Genomic DNA, 22,032 nt, shown 5'->3' with positions numbered 1-22,032 from the left:
CCTCTCTCATTGACCACCACCTGGGCCAGCGGTTCAGTGTAAAGGAGACGGATCCAGGATATAAAATTCGGGCCAAAGCCCAGTTTACGAAGTACCGCGATCATGTAAGGCCACTCTAAGGTGTCAAATGCCATAGTGGCATCAAGAGAGACCACCATTGCATCTGCTGGCAACCTATGGCGTTGCCCGAGTACCCCATTGAGGCGTCAAATGTTTAGTGCGGTGTTGAGGCGGGGCATGAACCCTGATTGATCCGGATGGACCAGGGCAGACAGGACCGGTTGAAGTCGATTGGCCAGTGTTTTGGCCAAAATTTTTGGCTCCGCGTCGAGCAGCGAGATTGGCCTATATGAGTCACAGGACTCTCTGGGATTCCCCTCCTTAGGTATTGCCACTATAGTTGCTAGGCGTTGGTCTCGTGGCAGCAGTCCCGCCTCTCTACTTTCTTCAAACATGTGTTTCAGGTGGTTGCTGAGGGCATCCGGCTTTAGCTTGTAGAGCTCTATTGGGAGGCCGTTGGGTCTCAGGGCTTTTCTCGGGCGGAGGTCGGCTATAGCGCGTTGAAGCTCATCGACCTCGAGTGGGCTCTCAAGGGTTTCTCGGTCTTCCTCCGACAGACAAGGCAGTCGGATATCCGTAAGGAGGGCTACCGAGTCCTCCTCTGGGCGGTCGGACTCCCGGCTGTAAACCCGTTTATAGTGGCGTGCAAATTCGGCCACTATCTCACGGGGTTCAGTTACAACAGTCCCTGAGGCCGTTAGTATTTCCGGCACTACTTTACTGGCCTGTTGTTTTTTATCGAGCCATGCTATAAGTTTCCCAGCTTTGTCGCCCTGGTAATATAGCCTCCCCATCTTATGCATGGCTGCGGTCTTAGCTTCCTGTGTAACTAGGTCCTTATATTCCGTTGCTTTTAGCTGCATTCGATGTTGTACGTCAGTAGCCCCAATTTCACGCGCTTCCCTCTCTAACACCGCCAGATCTGCTTCCACTGCGGCAACCTGCTTTTCTTTATCTTTATGCCTACATGCGATGGCCGACAACGCCTCCCTCCTGATCACGGTTTTAAAGGCCTCCCACAGGGTGACTGGGGAGTCCACCGACCCCACGTTATCGTCAAAGTATTGGGTTATGGACTTAGATAGCTTCCTACTAGTCTCCTCATTCTTCAAGTGCCACCCTCACGTCGAGTCCCGAACGTTATGTGTGTACTAACCGGCGAGTGGTCAGATATGCCACGGGTGAGGTGTGTGGCTTCTCGTATCGTTATGTCGTGTTGCAGTATAGTGAGTATATAGTCAAGGTGGGAGAACGAGCGATGTGGCCCGGAAAAAAAGGTGAAGTGAGTATCCGCTGGGTGTTGTAGCCGCCAAATGTCCGTGAGCCCGAAGGCGTCCAGGAAGTCTGCCAGCCATTTCTGCCCCTGTGGTATGTCTCTTGGGGGGTGTTTGTCTAGTGTCCCTGATACTACAGCGTTATAATCTCCTCCCATTATCAATTGACCATCAGGGAGGGAGAGAAGCAGTGTGCCCAAATCTGTGTAAGCTTGAGTCTGGAGGCCAGGAGGATGTATACAGATAGTAGGTTAAGGTGGTAGCCTTCCCATCTGCCGGACACCACTGCAAAGCGGCCCTACGGGTCTGACTCTGTGTGATCTATGTGGAGGGGCAGTGAGCGACGCAGCAGGATCCCTACACCCCTGGAGCCTGAAGTGAAGCCGGAGTGAACTGCAAGGGTGTATCCCCACCTATTGAGGGCCTGACATGTGTTCCCCATGAGGTGTGTTTCCTGCAGTAGGACTGCGTCCGGCTGATACCTTTTAATGAATCTCAGAACTATGGTGCGTTTGAGCCTGTCCACGAGGCCGTTGACGTTCCAGCTCAGAACTTTGAGGCTTTTTTCCCATCTCCTAGCCATAACCGTTGCTGTGTGACATGACTTGTTCCTGCATTCTGGCGCCCGGATCAATTCTGACAGTGCTAACTACACATGACTGTAAAACTTCCCCAACTCCGCCACCCTCCCAGCTACCTCCCCAACATGCATGGTCAATACAATCATTGATCAGTACAGCGTTTGTGGAGCCCATCGTTACCAAACTGTTCCAGACCCCCCCAGCCCTCCCCACCCACATCCCCAACACCCAGAGTATCATCCCCCCTCCCTGCCGCCCTGCTCTGCGGGTTTAGAACTACCCACATCCCCAATTAGCAGAGTGCCTTTCGCCCCAGAGACACACCCCAAAGAGGAACCTACAACGATGAACAATCCACCCCCCCCTTAGATGGACCTGTCACGGGAAGCGTGCACTGGCCCATCCCCACCCGCCGCCCGCGCCCCCCCGCCTCTAAGTGAGGTAGTACATAAGTCCTGCAACTCAGAATTCCAGTGTCTATAGTTTGTTACGATGTCATATGGGCAGCTAACCCCCTAGGTAGAATCTAAGAGTTAAAGGCAACAGAGCAATACATTAAAGGGACACTTATCAGTTCTGTGAGTCTCGTGAAGGCCGTCTTCTGGCGTCTCTCTATCGTGTCTTTCAGCTCGGACTTGCGGAGCGGGATCTCCAGGAGCGTTGACTTTGGCCGTCTCGATCAGATCTCCCGGCCACTGAGCCCGGAGATGCGGTCTGAGTGTCTCTCCAGTGCTGGGCCTCCGCACCCTCGCCCGTCACGGCCACCTCCTTGTCGATCCATTCCTGCACCTCCGACGGCGACGTGAAGAAAAAGGACTTTCCTCCCAGGAGAACCTTGAGTTTAGCGGGGAAGAACATCATGTATTTGATACCCTTTTCTCGGAGTGCCCCTTTCACACCCGCAAAAGACCTCCTCTCGGGCTGGACCTGGAGGGTGAAGTCTGGAAAGAAACGAATCACGGCGTTCTCGTATAATAGATCCCCAGATTGTCTGGCCGCCTGAAGGACAGCGTCTCTGTCTCTGTAGTTGAGGATTTTAGCTATAATTGTCCTTGGTGGCGCTCCCGGTTTAGGTTTGGGGATAGGTGCCCGGTGCGCGCGCTCGACTGTGAAGATGTTAGACAGACGTTTTGGCTTGAGGTGGTTAAGGATTAAATCCTCAACGAACAGCTCCACACTAGGCCCCTCGAGGTCCTCCGGAACTCCAACCAGGTGTATGTTACTCCTTCTGGCCCTCCCTTCCTGGTCGTCCAGCCGTATCGCCATCGACGGTGTTGATGGACCAAATCATTAACTCTCTGTTCCAGATGCTGCGTGGACGCCCGCAGGTCCGTAACGTTGGTCTCATTAGCCTTTGTCTTTTCCGATGTTTTATTGAGATCAGCCCGGAGGAGATTCCCCTCTATGGCCATCTTGTCGATTTTAGTTTCAAGGGTGGTGCCCAGTGCCTGAATAGCCGTCATGATACCAGCCAGTGATGGTTCCTTTGGACTTTGCTGGCCGCTCGCAGGTGCCTCCGTGCGCGGCGTACCCCTCTGTACCGTGTATTTATCTAGATTGTTCGATTGTGCAAGCTGACCCTGCTTAGGCCTCATGGTGAAGCCGGCGTCGAAGAGCAGGTCCGTGGGCCGGGACGGTGCTCACAACGGGTCGCCGGCGCGCAGTGCTGTAGCTGGCAAAAGGGGAGCACCCTTCGCTCGCCCCCCGAGTTTCCAGCCCCCCACCTGGGCCAGTGGTCAGGAGGGGATCGCCGGGGTAGAGGATAGGTCCTTGGTCTGAGAGAGCACCCCTAAGTTCAGGCAGCGCGAGGCGACCGGCGTGGACACCAGGGCAACACCACCCCACCACACGTGTTCTCATCGGTCCACGGGCATAGGCAAAACCACCCCTGCCACGGCAGAGGCAACACGATCGTCAGGCCGGGGCTCCGCAGGGTCTCAGTACTCCCACAGATCGGCTCGCAACTGCCACAGTATTATTATTATTATTATTATTATGTTTCTTATATAGCGCCTGAATCGACCCCCGAAGGGGTATCTCCGCGCTTGCCTTGGGAACCCGTCCTGGCTTTTCCCTGTGAGATAGCCCCTACAGGGCATCCCCAAGGTGAAAGCCAGGCATCCCGCCACGGGGGGGCCGTTGTGGAGATTAAGCAAGCTTAATGCCCAGAGTTGCAGAGTGTGAACCCATGATTAGGTCAGGCACCGAAGCGAGAATTATCGAGTCCATGGACATTTGAGCTCAAGACCCTGCCGCGTCGGGAATTGAACCCTGGTCCCGGGTCTGACCTCTGCTTCAGGGTCTGCCTGCTCTAACCAGTGAGCCACACTTCTCCACTCAGTATCTCAGGTGCCGCACCAGGCCTGTGCCACCTCCTCAGGTCCACTCGCCTCAGTAGTAGGTCCGCCGGCACTTCACCGGGGGCCCTCGGCCCAAAGTGTCCCGCCCTGTCTGGGCGCCACGTGGTCTTATCGGCTACAGGCCTAAGGTCCGTGGCCCATGCGGCCTCCCCCCAGCGCGCTCTGCGAAGCAGAGGCCGGGCGCCCGTCGCAGGGCAAAGTTCGTCCCACCCGAGCCTAGGCCTCAAGCCGGGGTCTCTCGTTGCGCGGCACGCCGGCCGCGAGTCATGCACGCTCCGGGGCCACTCCCGGCCCGCTCTGGCGAGAGCCGTATCTCGGTGCCGGCAAGACTTGGAGGAGCCGGAGGCAGACCGCTGTGTGCAGCATCGTCAGGGGAACTCGTGGACACTGGTTATCCGCGCGAAGCAGCGGATTATGTGCAGCTGGATCGGGGCTAAGGGCTAGGGTCGGCGGAGCTCCGGGATCAGGCGGCCATTACAGCCGGCGCCAAGCCATGCCAGTAAAATTATTTTTAACTTATTTAAAATACTTAAATAAACGTAACATTAAAAAAATAATTCATATAACTTAAAAAAATTATTTATTTTTAATACATATATATATATATATATATACATATTATTAACAAAACATATACAATATTTTTACCATAGGATAGCAACAGGTTTAAATTTACTGTAACAACTCCAGTGAGTGCAACAGAAGGGAAAGCGTTGGATAGCGTAGGTGTAAATACTACTATTCCCACTCCAGGGAGTGCAACAGTAGGGAAAGCGTTGGATAGCGTAGGGGTAAAAATTACTATTCCCACTCCAGAGAGTGCAACAGTAGGGAAAGCGTTGGATAGCGTAGGGGTAAAAATTACTATTCCAACTCCAGAGAGTGCAACAGTAGGAAAAGCATTGGATAGCGTAGGGGTAAAAATAACTAGTCCCACTCCAGAGAGTGCAACAGTAGGGAAAGCGTTGGATAGCGTAGGGGTAAAAATTACTATTCCCACTCCAGAGAGTGCAACAGTAGGGAAAGCGTTGGATAGCGTAGGGGTTAAAATTACTATTCCAACTCCAGAGAGTGCAACAGTAGGGAAAGAGTTGGATGGCGTAGGGGTAAAAATTACTATTCCCACTCCAAAGAGTGCAACAGTAGGGAAAGCGTTGGATAGCGTATGGGTAAAAATTACTACTCCCACTCCAGAGAGTGCAACAGTAGGGAAAGCGTTGGATAGCGTAGGGATTAAAATTACTATTCCCACTCCAGAAAAGTGCAACAGTAGGGAAAGCATTGGATAGCGTAGGGGTTAAAATTACTATTCCCACTCCAGAGAGTGCCACAGTAGGGAAAGCTTAGGATAGCGTAGGGGTAAAAATTACTATTCCCACTCCAGAGAGTGCAACAGTAGGGAAAGCGTTGGATAGCGTAGGGGTAAAAATTACTATTCCCACTCCAGAGAGTGCAACAGTAGGAAAAGCGTTGGATAGCGTAGGGGTTAAAATTACTATTCCCACTCCAGAGAGTGCAACAGTAGGGAAAGCATTGGATAGCGTAGGGGTTAAAATTACTATTCCAACTCCAGAGAGTGCAACAGTAGGGAAAGAGTTGGATAGCGCAGGGGTTAAAATTTCTATTCCAAATTCAGAGAGTGCAACAGTAGGGAAAGAGTTGGATAGCGTAGGGGTAAAAACGTACTATTCCAACTCCAGTGAGTGCAATAGTAGGGAAAGTAAATACTTCATATATAAATATAAATAACATAAATAGTAATACCAATTACAAATTAAATAAACTATTTTACAATTTTATAAAATATATTAAATAATTATTTATAAATACAAATTAAAATTATTTAATATAAAAATTAACTAATAATACTAATTAATTACCTATTAAAAATAAATTAATTTTAAATTTAAAAATTAATCAATTAATTTTAATTACCAATTATATTTTAATGAATTACCTATTAATAATTCATTAACAATTAATTCTAAATAAATACCAATAAATGAAATGACATATTTAAATAATTATAATTGAATTACTTCCCACCCTATTCCCCTATAAACCCACAACCCGCTACAGAAAATAAATGAATGAAATGAACATATTTATCAATTAATCAATTAAATTTATTTACCAATTATTTTTTTAATTAATTACCAATTAATATTTAATTAACAATTAATTCAAAATAATTAACAATAAATAAATTAACATATTTAATAATTATAATTAAATTACTTCCCACCCTATTCCCCTATAAACCCACAACCCGCTACAGAAAATAATTAATTATAATTAACATATTTATCAATTAATCAATTATAATTAATTACCAATTATATTTTAATTAATTACCAATTAATAATTAATTAACAATTAATTCTAAATAAATATCAATAAATAAATTACCATATTTAATTAATTATAATTAAATTACTTCCCAACCTATTCCCCTATAAACCCACAACCCGCTACAGAATTATATTACACAAAAATAAAAAAAATATTAACTTACCTTAAATTCGATATTTTTGTTGTCTATATTATGTCTAGTCGATATTATGTCCATTCTATATTTATGATTCGATATTATGTCCATTCTATTCGATATTAATTTTTTCTAGTCGATATTTTTGTTGTCTATATTATGTCTAGTCGATTTTATGTCCATTCTATATTTTTTACTCGATATTTTGTCTTCTCGATATTAAAAACTCGATATTTTGACTCTATACCGACTGATCTCAGAGACAATCCCAGCATTAACAACAAGGTCGTTGTTAAATTGTCAGTTTCAGTTTCGTTCGTTGGATTATCTAGATAACAATTATCCAAAAATAGCCCTTGTCATGGGCATAGGGTAAAATCCTTCAGTCTGAGCATTCAGATCTGCTGTGGGTGTATTCATGATGGTAACTATCCTCGTGATTAAGGTTCCAGAAGTCAAGGTCACTTTTAGGCATCTTAAAGGTGTGCATGTGGAACATCAACAACATGCTCAGTAGGGAGGCAGAAGAAATGACAATTGAATGGATGTGAAACACTAACATAAACTTAAAAGAAACAATCAACTTCATTTCCATTGTGAAGAGGCCAGTGCCTAATTTCTCAAAGAGTAAGAGCTGGTGCTCAAAGTTTCACCTAGAAGCTGGCGCACGGCACTATTAAATGATAGGGGAGAGATACACCAAGGCTGCCTAGTCTTGATTCCACCTCATGACTCTTTAATGCACCACCAGACACTCCTTGCCCCTTTTCCTCACTCTTGCAGGTTCCTGTTCATCCCTCCTTTCTTTCTCTGTCACTAGTTTCACTTCTTTCTCTTGCTCATCTTTTGTGTTTTCTCTATCTTGGTCAGGGTCAAAGTCTGTTTAGGAAAGCTAAGTTGTGGTCACCAAACCTAAGCGTCAGATGGCCTCAGCTTCAACCCCCTGCTCAAATTAAGCACTGGAAAGGGCACACAGCATAGAGGGATGAAAAACACTCCACTGGATCTAAGAGGCTGGTGATCTGCAAGGTGCAATGCAGACCCTTTTCCGAGTATGCCCACGCTAACAAATGACCTATCTAGGTATCGTCACGTGAATGCCAAAATATATACCTTGCCAAAATGGGCCCTGAAAAAATCCTGTTACCTGTAGGTGGACACTTCCTGAGAATCTCAAACTAACACCCGAGTTCAGCTGGATATGTTTTGTGGGCACATGCTCCACTTAGGCTAGATCCTTCTCACCCCCATCCCCTTGCAGTAGAGCAGATGCAACACACACTGATATAGAGGGTGGGGAGAAAGCATAGTAGACACAAGGGTCTGATAACTGAAACATTTGTCTGGACTGCAAAAAAGTATTGAAGGAAAATCTAAAAGGACAAAAATAAATGTAACACCATACAAAAACAATGATTCCAATTAAACAAATCTAATTTTCTCCAGGTCAGCTACTTCACAGCAATACCCATCTCAAATGACAAGCATCTCTTCCCATCCTTCTTCAGCATTGCCCCTGCAGACTATCTGCAGGCCTACGGACTGGCACGACTGGTGCCATACTTTGGATGGACCTGGGTAGGAATACTGAGTCAAGAAGGTGACTATGGAAGGCTTAGCACCCAGATCTTCAAAGAGGAGATCATGAAAGCTGGGGCTTGTGTGGCCTTCTCAGAAATTATCCCCACCACCTTCTCCAAGACCAGAACAGATCAAATTCTGAAAGTGGTCAAAATGTCTTCAGCCAAGGTGATCGCGATTTTGTCATTTGATGTCTATGTCAACCCCTTCATGGAAGTTCTCGCCATGCTGGACCTCACAGGGAAGATTTGGATAGCTTTAGAGGCACCAAGTGTTTCCAACAAGAATCTTATAAAAGCCCTGGATGGTACTCTGGGACTAGTGATCCGCAACGGAAAGATGCCGGGATTCAAAGAATTTGTTTTCAGCCTGAAGCCAATGATGCTTCCAAAGGACCCTTTCATAAAACTGTTTTGGGAGGAGGCATTTGCTTGCCAATGGACAGAGCTTCCTGGAGATCAAATATTAGCAAATGGGAGCCTAGAAATGAAACATAAACCATGCTCAGGGATGGAGAACTTGAGTGACACAGGGATCTATTCTGACATTGATGACCTGAGAGTGACCTACAATGTGTACAAGTCTGTGTATGCTGCCGCCCATGCTCTGCAGAACATGCTTTCATGTCATCCAGGGCACGGTCCATTTGCCCATGGGTCATGTGCCGGCTCTGACAAGTATAAGTCATGGCAGGTAGGAAAAGTGTCTTTATACTTATGCCTTCCTTGATACATGCGCAGTAAGAACTGACTGTCACTGTTTCCTGACTGTGTGATCTCAGACAAGTCACCCTGCTCTCTGAGCCTTCAGATAAACTCACAGAAGCATAGGCACCTGCAATCTCTGTAAAATGTCACTCCTCATCTCAAAGACAAATCAAGGTATCAGAAACCACACAAGCATTGTCTCGAACTACAAAGAAAACTGTTGTTGTTTGCTACCAAGGCCTTATCACCTTGGTCAGATTTTAAAGCAGACAGGATATCAAAGTACAAAAATATATTAATTTTATTAGAGTATGAAAAAAAAAAACATATTCACAACAGCATGAATCAACCATAAAGTATTTGACGTTTATGTATATTTCTCCTCTTGAAAGGACTTTTTAATAATTATTTGTCCTATATCTTTATTTATTTTATATGACTACAATTTACATCACTTTCAGGTCAGACCATTAGCCATAAATAAAATTAGTCCATCATACCTTAAGACTGACCTGAGAAATTTGTAACAATTATCACACAAAATAATTAATACTGACTCTAATTAGGACTGCATGTTAAGTTAATGAGCCTCCCTGCCTCATTTTGTTTTTCGTCATTGAATGCATTGTGCCGCTATTGCCAGGATTATAAAGCATTTCTGCTCTGCCTAGCACTACCCACTCTTTCCTATCTTGTCCTGCTCCCGGAACTATGGCCAAGCTCTAATTCTGGTGCCACTTTGATCAGCCTCATTTCCTGCACCCTGCTCATGCCAACCGTGCCTGTGCCACAGCTGTCAGCTGCCATATTTTCCCTTCCCACTCTAGTAGACACTTTGAGGTACTTCTCTCCCCTACTGCTACTTGTGGTTCCATCCACTTCATCATGCAGCCTCTATGTCCACCCTCACTCCCACTTCTGGTATAGTTACATTCTGATTCTATTCCACATGTGGAACATATCTCCCCTTCAATAGTTCTTCTTACATTGTCTAGCACTGGATATATTGCACTGAGAATGAAGGGAACCTGGGCAACATGCCACAGTGGAATTTGATGTTGGTGTTCACTGTGGCATACACTGTGGCATACACTGGCGCCTGACCGATGCACAACTATTTTGCTCTGTGTTGACTGCATAGTTTTGTAAGAGATGTAAAAGAACAGCTGATGTTGGGCAGACCTCCACCCCATCACAATCAATGCTCAAGAAAACCACTATGCACCACACTAATACAAGGCTGGGGCATCTTCCTACAAGCCCCTCTGTGTACTATACACTGGGGCCTTCAAGGAACTCACTGCCTCCTCAGTGTCACCATGGGAAGCAACAGTGGCTCATGAAATTCCTGTAGTGCCCTTTCTTTCTTCCACATCCCACTGTGTGGGTGGGACAGAGACTCACAATCAACCGATCGAGGGCTTTTATGTAATATATGCTGATCGGAGCATTTATAGAATCCAGTCCTGTACTCCATCTACACCATGACACAGTGCTATTTTTGTGGGGATCACAGTTGACGGTTAGCACCTGGGCTTACCTATTCTGATGACTAAATACCTCAATTGATTGCAATAGGAACAACCGTGCATGTGTTCCAATGTATAGCTATGGAAATCTTCACTAGAAAGTATCTGCTCTCAGCCATCAGCCAACAGATGTCTGCAGGTCATAACCAGCTGTTCTTGTTTCTTCCCATCCAGCTTCTTCACTATGTTAGGCTGGTCCGCTTCCAGGCCAACATCCAAGAGGAGATCTTTTTTGATGCCAACGGGTACACGCCACCCATTTATGATGTGATCAACTGGCAGGTGAACACACATGGATTGGTAAATTTCATCAAAGTGGGCTCCTTTGACACCTCAGCACCTCAAGGCCAGGATCTAGTAATCAATGACAGCGCCATCTTGTGGAAGGGTGGCAGCCACCAGGTTAGAAGAATTTCATGAGACATTAACTACACAACACAACATGGTGGTGCATAACTTGCTTCCCTTCAGTTATTTTGAAAAACATTGTATGCTTTAGAAGTGTGCGCTGACCAATTATTATTTGTGATAAGACCCTTGATCTGGGGACAGAATTTTGGTGGACAGCTGTAAATCTGGGTTCCACTTATAACTCCTGCATCTCCTCCCTGGGATGAATCGAGACCCTGAAAGCATGACTGAGTCAACCCTTGGTCGAGGAACTGGTTAGTGGGTTTCTCAGAAGGGTTGGTCCCAGGTACAGAGAAAAGGGAATGGTACTTAACAATAACAGCAGTTTTGAAGCCTCAGTAACCTGACCAGATGCCTATGCTCTCAAATTAATAGCAACAGAGCTTGCTGATCAGGGAGTTCCAGTGCACCAACAATGAAGCATAGCTCCCCAAAACAAGATAGAACCTCAATATGTATTCTACTTCACACACAGGTTTAGTATTAGACACAGGATAAAAATAAGCAGGTACTTAGCTGCGTTCATGAGAAATAGGTCTTCAAAAGTGATGGAAATGTAAATAGTTCAGCTGAGCGTGCTGGTTCTAAACGTTTGCATCTCGTGTTCCAGGGCGCACGACATATGAGGCTCCGAGACAGACACATGCGGTATTGTTAAGACAGCATGAGCATGGCAAAGACAGGTTACATTTATGCTAGATAAGTAAGTGCATTTGAATTCTTCTACATGGCAGGCTGCTCTTCAAGTCTTAGAAGTCCATAGAGAAGTCCATAATGCAGCACACAAATCTTTTTTAATTTTAGATTTTGCATATGTAGTGTAGTCCTGGGTGTAGTTTGCTGAATAGAACTCCACAAAATGAATAACATCCTTGCCATGCGGAGTTCCGCAAGCGGTGGAGTGTGTTAGGTTGCGCCGTTCGCACTGATTTTTAGTGCTGGGGGTTTGTCCCGTATTGGGAAATCAGCACGTATGTCACAATGCGAAGAGCAAGAGAGCGCTGCTTCTTTCTGCTGCTTGAGTAGACGTTCTAATTGAGTGGCAGCTTCCTCAACACGAGCGGAACGTGTCTCAACACTAACGGTCACAACCATCTGTAACTGCCCGTATTGAGAAATCTCACCGGGGGTGGTCTGGAATAAGATTTTCCTCACTCTCGCTCACCAACCTAACGTTGACGAGTGAGGAAACAACTCAGCTTCATGCAGCCTGGAGTGAGAAAAACTCTGCAAACTCTGCAAGTGGAATTTACGGCCCAGGCCTAATGCAGTGTTCCCACCCTTAGGATTTATAATCATGGTGGATATCCATAGATCCTACAATGGATGGGGATTTATCATACTTTTGAGCCGTTATGGCAATCTTTAGTGCTGCTTCTGAATGTCCCCTATTCACTATTCCAGTGCACACAGGGCATAGTGAAGGTCTAAGCTAAAAGCAATCTAATTTTCCTTATTTATGTAGTATTGGCTACTGAATTAGCAATTGCTATGGTGGGTGTGTGAAATTGTGAATATGTCTGCACTTGGATCACTACAATAAAATGAAACAGCCTTAATTCTGAGATAAAATGGTTAATAGATCCTCTTTTACCAAGGATTCCTTTATGAAACACATCCATGGCTCTGAATATGCTGAGCCAAGAAAAAGTATACTGCTGTCCCAACTTTGTTATTGTTACTAACAGTGCTGCCAATGCAGTTTCCTCACACAGGTTGCCAGTCTTCCTCAGTGTACTTGTACAACATGCCAGAAAACCTGATTTTACTCTGCTTTTGGTTTTACCCTACAGCCCACACGCTCAGTGTGCTCTGAAAGCTGCCCTCCTGGATACAGGAAAGTGGAGCGGCAAGGGGAGCCAGCCTGTTGCTTTGAATGCCTCCCATGCTCGGCTGGAAACATTGCCAACCAATCCGGTGAGTTGATTTCTGGAACTTGTTGTGTGATAGACACTCAAACCAAATTAGTTATAAGTCTTTAATGCTCCCAGATAAATGTCCCAATCAACAGGAGGTTTCCACATAAATAATTTTGGCATTCTTTAGTGTGATCCCTGAGTGCCTCCATTTTTTTGAAGCAAGATCTATTGAGTTTTATGGGAGTGAAGTTTATTTTGTTTTGTCCAATTTATATCTCCCAGGTGAGATCATTAGAACAGATTCAACGATCTGGAACAATGCATTGTTTTTCTGTATATATTCTTGTAATGAAAGGAAGATGTCCTCTTCCTAATATGCTTTCTTCAGGCTTGATCCCTGAAATTCCATGAACTGACATCAATGATAAAGTCATGGGGTGGACTATCAACCATCAACAGAAGGTGTTGTTCAAGTTGTCCAGTTATAGGTTCTGGGCTTTCATGGAAAGAGCTTTAGTGGTTTTAGACATTTACATCTGTGGACACCTTGAAGAAGAGACTGCCATATTAAAAGCCCCAGCTTCACTGAGTAGCATCCTTGCTTTTCACTCCTCAAGTCTTTCTCAGGGTAGTTAACGCTCTTGTGCCTGGCTTCAGTCAGCCACTAACTGGGAGCATAAAACCTTGTGGCAGGACTAGAAAATATGTGTAACTTATTTCACGATAGTGTGAGGCCTGTAGACTCACCACATTCGCCTTGTGTATGTTTGGCTGAACCGCTAGCAATCCCTACGCTTTTACACCAATCATGCTTCTGGTTCCCACACCATACTGCTGGCCTGAATCCACATTGTGGACACATACTGGTTCTTGGTCTGTTCACTCCCTGTTTATTATGAGTGAAGAGAATATGGTATACCAACACATGCTGTTGCAATATCTGTGTACATGTTAGACCTGGAATTCTTGGTGTGGTATGCCCTGTCTTTTTGCCTCTACGCCTAGATTTTTGACTTTTTGCTGGACTTCTTTTTTGCTGTTTTTTTTTTTAACTCTGGGCACTTTACCACTGCTGATAAGTGCTAAAGTGCAAGAGCTCCCTGTATCAATTTTGATTATGTTTAGTTAGCCATGATTGGCATATTTGATTTACTGGTACGTCCCTAGTAAAGTGCACTGTGTGTGCCCAGGGTCTGTAAATCAAATGCTGTTAGTGGGCCTGCAGCCCTGATTGTGCCAGTCACATGACTAAACCTGTAAAAATGTCTCAGGCCTGCCACTGCAGTGTCTGCAAGGGCAGCTTTTAATTGCTAGGTCAACCTGGCAAGCACACCCGCTTGCCAGGCCCAAACCTTCCCTTTTATAACATGTCGGATATCCCTAAGATCAGCCCAAGGTAGCCCCATGGGCAGTGTGCAATGAATGTGAAAGGTAGGACATGTTTTGGTGGATTTTACACGTCCTGATAGTGAATTACTGCTAAATTTGTGTTTCACTATTGCAAGGACTATCTCTCCTATAGGATATCATTGGAGCTGACTTGTAACATCTAACAAGTGTAACTTTCAATTGGGAAGAGATGCAGATTTGGAGTATGGGTTGCCTGATCTCAGAATTTAAAAACACATATTTCTGTGAAGGTGGTTTTTAAATTGTGTTTGAAAATGGCACTTTTAGAAAGTGGGCATTTTTTTGCTTTACGATCCTGTGCCTCTGCCTGTGGAATCCATGTCTGGTTTAGACTTACAACTCTAGAAAGTCACACAAGGGGAGCCGAGGTGTGCCTTGCATATCTTGATCGCCCATCATCATGCTGATGGGCCTTCCTGAGCTACATTGATGGGAAGACTTGTCACTGACACCTGAAAAGGGTTGTGCCTGTCCTCTCACAATGCTGTCTCCACCCCCCCTGCAGTGTGTCTGGAGCCGGGACAGGGCAAGGCAGGATCTGTGCATTGCAAAGACTATCCTTTGAAGTATGCCTACTTCAAGGGCAGAAAGGGGTATGAGTATTGGACCTGTAACCCCATATTTTTAGAACACTTCTGGAGCAAGAGGAGAGTCTGCAAAGAAGAAAAGCTGGAGAATATGTAGGAGGAGAAATGCCAATCTGATGTTGCTCTGTTGTGCTAGCCTGCTGCTTGCTGCTTCGGTCTTGTGCAGAGGAAGGACTGGACTGTATTTTCTCATACTGCTTATCAAGGTTTTCCAAGAGCTTGTGTGTGCTTGCCATTAGAATACTTCATCTGTAGTTCCCCTCCATTCCTCTGCTGGGATTTCTGACCTGCCAAGTGGTGCCAATTCCAGTTCTGGGCCCTTGGAGGTGGTTCTTCTACTCCAGGAGCTAAAAATCAACGCATCGTCCTTAAGCCCTGTTTTTCCCACTGCAAACTTGCCGTGCGGTTGAAAAATCAGCACATTGCCGTGGTACGCCCACAAATCGATGCAGTACTGGTTCGTGACTAGTAGAACTTCCGCAGCCTGAGTCCAGAGCACCGTGTCTCCGACATCCGAGGCCCCTGCTCTGACTCCCACGCAGGCCCTGCTGTGCGGCTGAAGGAATTGATGTATCACCTGCTTGTGGCTGGGAGAATCGATGCAACGCCTGTTTCGCCACTGCCGCATTGACCCCAGCGCATCTGGGTTTTCCACGCATTGCACTTGGGTGCCAACTTTCCAGTGCCCCGCCCTGCAGTAAGGAGCCACTTTTGGAATTCAACGCATCACTTCTCCTTGCAGGAAGGAATTGACGAAACACTTCTCCCTGCGTGCAGCAGAAATGATGCCTCCATTCCCCTGGGACTTAAGAATCGACTCATCGCTTGTGTTTTCTGACACTTTCCTCCTTTGCAGCTGTTTTTTTACTCGGATTTTGACACATCAAAGTTACTTTGTGCTAAAATTAATGCATCCGTAGAGTTCTAAGGACTGAATTGCTTAAACCTTTACAAAGTGATATCTTTGCTTATGTATGTTGGATTTTTGTCATTTTGGTCTTGTTTGGTTTAGATAAAGGTTGGTTATTTTTCTAAACTGGTATTGTGTCCTTTTGTAGTGTTTTTACTGTGTTACTGTGTGTTTTATGTACAAATGCTTTACACATTGGCTCTGAGATAGGCCTGATTGAACGTTCCAAGCTGCCAAGGGGGTGAGTAGGGGTTATCTTGGGTGTGTAACTTCCTCACCCTGACTAAAAGGAAGGTTTCCTACTTGGACAGGGAGAATACCACTGCCAACTAGAGAAGCCCATTTCTAACAGTACATTTGTTGCAATAATCCTAGTAGGAAAGTTTTTCAAAATATACTATTTGACTGAGCACTCAGAAGCTGTAATATTGTATGATGTGTGGGTTGTGTTGGAGGTTCTTGAGCACTCATGCAGTAAGCATCTAATCGGCCAGGTGAGGTCACAAAGCAGCAGGTGATTTTGCATGCCCTACTTTCATTTGTGAAGCACAAATGGACATTTGGTAGGCTTCACATAATCCTGCACCATTAATGCTAATGGCCCAAAAGCCAATTCATGTAAAGACCAAAGTAAGGATACAACAGAAAGTCCTAAACGCCAAATACATGCAAAAACCCCTAAACACAAAAAAACTACAATTCAACAATGCCGACCCATGCTCAAATATTTATCTTGACATACTTGCCTGGACTCTTACAACTGTGAAATGAACTAGTCTTCATCAAATTAAAAAGAATGTTGCAATAAAAATGTTCTTTGCATTTTCAATCTTTTAGATTCCACAGACTGTCTGAAATGCCCAGATGACCAATGGTCCAATGATAGCCGAGATAAATGTGTGCCAAAGGAAATCGAATTCCTTGTCTTCTCTGAACCTGTGGGTGCCTTGTTAACAAGTGTGGCTGTTACTGGTTCTCTGTTGCCAGTTACCATCTTGCTGATCTTCATCAAGCACCAGGACACGCCCATCGTCAAAGCCAACCATCAAGCTCTCAGCTATGTCCTTCTGCTGGCTCTCGCTTCCTGCTACCTCTGCTCCCTGATTTTCATTGGACAGCCAAGTATCTGGACCTGCATGCTGCGTCAAGCTGCTTTTGGAATCTTGTTTACATTCAGCCTCTCTTGCATACTAGCCAAAACCACAGTGGTGGTCTTTGCATTCAAAGCCACAAAACCCAACAGTCAACTTAAGAGATGTGTCGGCCCAAAGTTGCCCAACAGTGTGGTCTTCTTCAGCACCCTTCTTCAAGTGATGCTCTGTACATCATGGCTGGCTAGCTGGCCGCCATTCCCAGAAAAGAATATGACATCACAGCTAGGAAAGATCATCATCGAATGCAATGAAGGGTCATCGAAAGCTTTCTGGTGCATGCTGGGATACATGTGCTTGCTCGTGGGAATCAGCTTTGTGATGGCCTTCTTAGCTCGAAAGCTGCCTGACAGTTTTAATGAGGCCAAACATATCACCTTCAGCATGTTGGTGTGTGGAAGCGTATGGGTCTCTTTCATCCCGGCCTACCTAAGCACTCGTGGGAAGCACATGGTTGCAGTAGAGATATTTGCCATCTTGGCATCAAGCACTGGCTTGGTCATGTGTATGTTTCTTCCAAAATGCTACATCATCCTGCTGAAACCAGATATGAACACCAGAGAGTATCTCCTGGGAAGTAAAACCTTCAAGAAGAGATAGAACAATAAAAGAGATGCTCACAGATTGTAAGGAAAAACACAAACCATCATGTGGATGCTGGGTTGATGTTTGGTAAACTGTCGCAGTAGGGTATATTCCTTCCCAAGGATATACCACAATTTGAAGTTGGAATTGATCTGGATGCTGGTTAATGTGAACACCAAAAGATGAGAGGAGAGTGTCAGAGTTTTGAAAATAACAGCACTATTAGATTGACTTCCCCTCTGATAAGAGGTTTAAATAGAACCTGATTAGGGTGACTACACCTTGACAGTCAGCAAATATACAGATTGTGATTCAGCTGCTAGAGTGTTGTCAAATCAAATGGCACAAGGTGACAAAAACATGAAAGCTACTGCATGAAACTGTGTAGGGATGCATTATATTTCTCAATTCAAAAGTAATGGCATGAACAGTGAGAAAAAATAGAGAACGATAAACACAAAGAGAGAATGATATACAAATAGACAGCAGAAGAGAAGGTTAAAAAGAGAGAGAAAGGGATAGAAATGATGAAAGAAACTAGCTGACAAAAATAGAAGAATACAATTAAAGAAGACAGGCTTCATAACAAGAGGTACAAAAATCACAAAAGCAAAATTCAGCAAAGCAGAGATAACAATAATCAGAAAAAAGCAAGTTGTGTATCACGAAATGGGAAGTATGGCTCATATAGCTACCCACCTTGGTCAAAGAGAATCCACATTCACCTTCAGGTTACAATACCTCTGGCGAAGGTCAACTAAGGTCACCTGCACTCAGAAACCCATCCTGGGAGTTCTGAGACCCTCAAGCACCAGAAAACACTTGCGAATTGTAAGGTGGTTGGTTGTTTTGTACAATCTGTATACACAATACAACTTCTTTTACTATTGTCTGAAAAGATAGCAATAGATTATGTGATCAATTTGGTATCTCTGGAACTAGCACCTGATATTAAAAGTCACCCCCTTATTTACTGTTAGCATTACCTTCTTACAGGATTTCTGGTAATGTAGTTACAGGACCCTTTGTTAATGAAATAGCACTGTTCTTTGAATTTTATGGAATGTTCGAGAGACCAATTTGACATACATGTGAGTTATTGGTTATATACATTTATGCTGTTTATACTATCATAAACTATGGAAGCTTGCAATCCCTGTATAAAAACCTGCCTCTAATTTCCTTATTATAGCAAGTTTCGATGTCGCAAGTCATCTGCAATAAAGAAAAGACGTGCTTCTCAAGAGTAATAAGTTAATACCGTTGAGTTCTGACATCACAATGTCTGCTTCCAGAGCATAAATACAACTGCAGTTTGAACAATGAAAACTGGAACTGGCTTTTCCTTCTCCTGATATATTCACCTAAAATGAAATAGTTATCCATTTATAATCTTTATTTCCGCACAATTTGAGCCATAAAAGATGCATAAAACAACAATACATGGTACATATTATAAATACAATACGTGCTTCGTTTTATATATAGAGGAATAAATGATTTTACAGATAATATTTTTGCGGCTGGGAAATCGTTGATAAAATCTTTAATTTAATTAAAAAGGCATTTTATATATTTTTTTTAAATATACTTTCACCTTTTCTAAAAAATACTATTCATTAAAATAGAAAATCATGAATATATACAAGTCAATAAATAAGATCAGAGTACAGCACAATAGGTTCAATTTGATTTTACAGATTTAGTCCCTTCTTATTGCGTACAAAACTTATTGCAAATAAAAATCTGCTAACACCAAATACGATCACTTGTCTGGTATCCGACTTAATAATCCTCAACGCTTCTTTACATGATCGCACTCCTAGGATGTTGTTATCAGAAGAAAGGAGATATCAATAGCAAAATGTTTAATTTTCCACACAGTTTATAGATAAAATCTTTGCAAGTTTACAGAATCAGCACCACATTTAAACTGTTAGTGGCGTGTTCAATTTCTCAGTACAGATTCTGGTTTTATACTTTGTGTCTGCAATGAACATGAAACATCAAGACACTAAGAGGGTTAGTCACAAACTGCATTTTGTGGCATGTTTAGTACTACAAAACATACAACAAAATGCCCTTTAGAAACCTACATATGGAGTTTAAGCCTCTGTTTTCCTACACCTATATGTGCAGTGATCTCCACGTCAATCATTACCAAGGCAAGTTATTTGCCGAAACGCATAGATGTTTAATCATTGGTTGGAGAATTTAAAAAAAATAAGCCAATTCTATCAGAGTGCCTGCTACATCTTGTTCTGCTTTGCAAGATGGATTGTATATGTATATATAAATGTATTTGAATTACACTGTGGCAGTCGCTACTGTATAGGTATAGTTAAGACTGTGTTTCTATCTGAAATAGAATGTTTGGTTTGTATGAGAAATTAAGTTGTTGGTTGAGAGGGGTGAAATCCTACTCAAGCAACACCGCAATCCTTTAAAGAGTGAAGCATGTTCACTAAATTACCCCCCATCTCTGTGCTCAAATTTGTAGTCCCTACAGTGTAAATAAGCTTCATCCAAAGACGTAACCAGTGCTCAAAAGTTGCACACATTCCATGCTCTCACATGGAGCCCTTCACCACTTATAGAAAACAAAAAAACATGCTCATTATGAACCAGCCGTGCTCAAACCATGACTATTTAAGCACGGTTGGTTCATAACAAGCATATTTTTGGGTGGTGTAGGGTTCCAGGCGAGAGCAATGTATGTGTGCACCTTTTGATCACTGATTATGTCTTTGGCTGAAGCTTATTTACACTACAAGGCTGGACACATTTGAGCACAGTTGCAGTATTAGAGACTGCAATAAAATGTTACAATAAGAAGTTAAAGCCGTAGAAATTTTGTAGAATGCGTACATCCATAACACAAGGTTTTACTCTGATTATATTGTAGTAACTCCTGAGGAAGGGCAACAAGTGCCAAACATGCTTTGGGATTAAATTCTACACGTTGGGTTATACAACGTTTGAATCTCAAATGAGTAAAGCATGGCAGGCACTTGCTGAACTGTAATGAAACATGGAATCATGAATATTCAAAATTATGGATTACCTTGGGATAACCGATGAAATAAATTGGATTGAAATACGGATAACGATGTTTGAATCAAATTGAATGATTACCATGTACATGCTGTGCATCCTGGGTTGGGTGCCTGACGAGGCTCCAAGTTTTTCCAGATAGGTTTCCTCGCACACGGACATAGCGCGTTTTAGGATAGTACGCTCTTATTAATTGCTTTGAGCATCAAAGAAATATTGATTAACCTGGTGAGCATCCTACAATTTCAAATATGTTAAGGGTACCTTATCCCCACTTCCAGGACTGAGGTGGCACCATTTTGAGGCGGTGGCGTAACAAAACTTGAAGAAGCCCCCCTGCAGGGTTGGGGTCCCCCGCACCGCGGGGGCTGCGGCGGCCTGTGTTTCGCCTTTGTTTGGAGGTTGGGACTCACAGCAAGTAGAGTCCAGGTGCAGGTTTCAAGGGTTTTGGAGCTTGTTGTGTTCCTGTAGCTAAGAACAGAAGGCCAGCCAACTAGTCATTGGAATCACTGTGGTGGTCCTGGGTTAAAGGTGCAGTTCCAGTCCTTTCTCCTTAGGTAGAAGGGCAGCAGAACAGTCCCTAGTGCAGACAGGGCAACAGAGTTCCTGGGCAGTTCTCCTTGCATCAGAGTAACAGGGCAGTCTTTCTTCTGAGTCTTCAACAGGTCCAGAAGTGATCTGAGGTGTGAGTCTGAGGATCTCCTTTTTATACCTGGTGCCCACTCAAGCAGGAGAAACTTCCAGTTCTCCTACACCACTTACAGTGGTATCTGAAAATTCCTACCTCTCTTGACAATTTTACCATGTTTAAAAGAGACAGTACAAGCATTTTAGCACTGGTTAGCAGTGGTAAGGCGTGCAGAGACCAAGTGCCAACAAAAAATAAATTCAGCAAAACAGGAGGAGAAAAGGCAATACGTTTGGTGGTGACCTTGCAAAGAGAGCTGTGTCCAACAGTTTGCTAGTAGCTTTGGCACCGTTTGACAAATCGTCACAAAACTTTCCAGGGTTCATTCATTTTAATCTCTTCCTGGAAAATTTCATGGTGAACCAGCAAGGAGGGAATGAGAAAAATATGCACATAGGCTGCTTTGATTACTTGAATTAGTTTCACTTATACAGAAAATCTGCTTCTTGTATTAGTGTTACATCTTTATATACCCACTCTCCCTCTGACTTTTCAAATATTTCACATCTCTTTGCTTTCTACTCTGACTCTGTCTCTTTCTCTTTATTTCTTTCTACCTCTTAATCCAAACACCGTGCTCTAAAGTAGGCGTCTTTGCCAATGGACTCCTCCCCCTCTAAATACGACCCTTCCCCAGATTTTCTGACAGATGGTCCCGGTGGTGTTGATTTAGGGGCACTCTCCTGACCCAGGCCGGGTGGGTTGCAGGCTGTCTCCGTGCCTGTGTTTCCTTGCTCTCTCTTGCCTTTAACACGAGGACTTTCCCGCTGGGTTTTCCTGGCGCCACTGACATCTGG

The 22,032-nt window shown here is 44.1% G+C and overlaps 1 protein-coding gene across 1 annotated transcript in view; it reads left to right on the top strand.

The window, feature by feature from the left end:
- Positions 1-17,883, top strand: part of LOC144797863 (vomeronasal type-2 receptor 26-like) — a 56,592-nt gene extending 38,709 nt beyond the window's left edge. The window contains exons 4-6 of the mRNA XM_078668664.1: positions 10,755-10,982; positions 12,785-12,908; positions 16,595-17,883. Coding sequence (XP_078524790.1) covers positions 10,755-10,982; positions 12,785-12,908; positions 16,595-17,508 — 1,266 coding nt within the window. The 3' untranslated portion in view covers positions 17,509-17,883. The remainder of the gene's footprint in view (positions 1-10,754; positions 10,983-12,784; positions 12,909-16,594) is intronic.
- The last annotated feature ends 4,149 nt before the right edge of the window (positions 17,884-22,032 follow it).

The sequence above is a fragment of the Lissotriton helveticus genome, chromosome 12 (genome assembly GCF_964261635.1).
Source record: "Lissotriton helveticus chromosome 12, aLisHel1.1, whole genome shotgun sequence".
NCBI classification, from domain to species: domain Eukaryota; kingdom Metazoa; phylum Chordata; class Amphibia; order Caudata; family Salamandridae; genus Lissotriton; species Lissotriton helveticus.
Note: the sequence above shows the minus strand (reverse complement) of the source record. Positions and strands in the feature narration are given on the sequence as shown.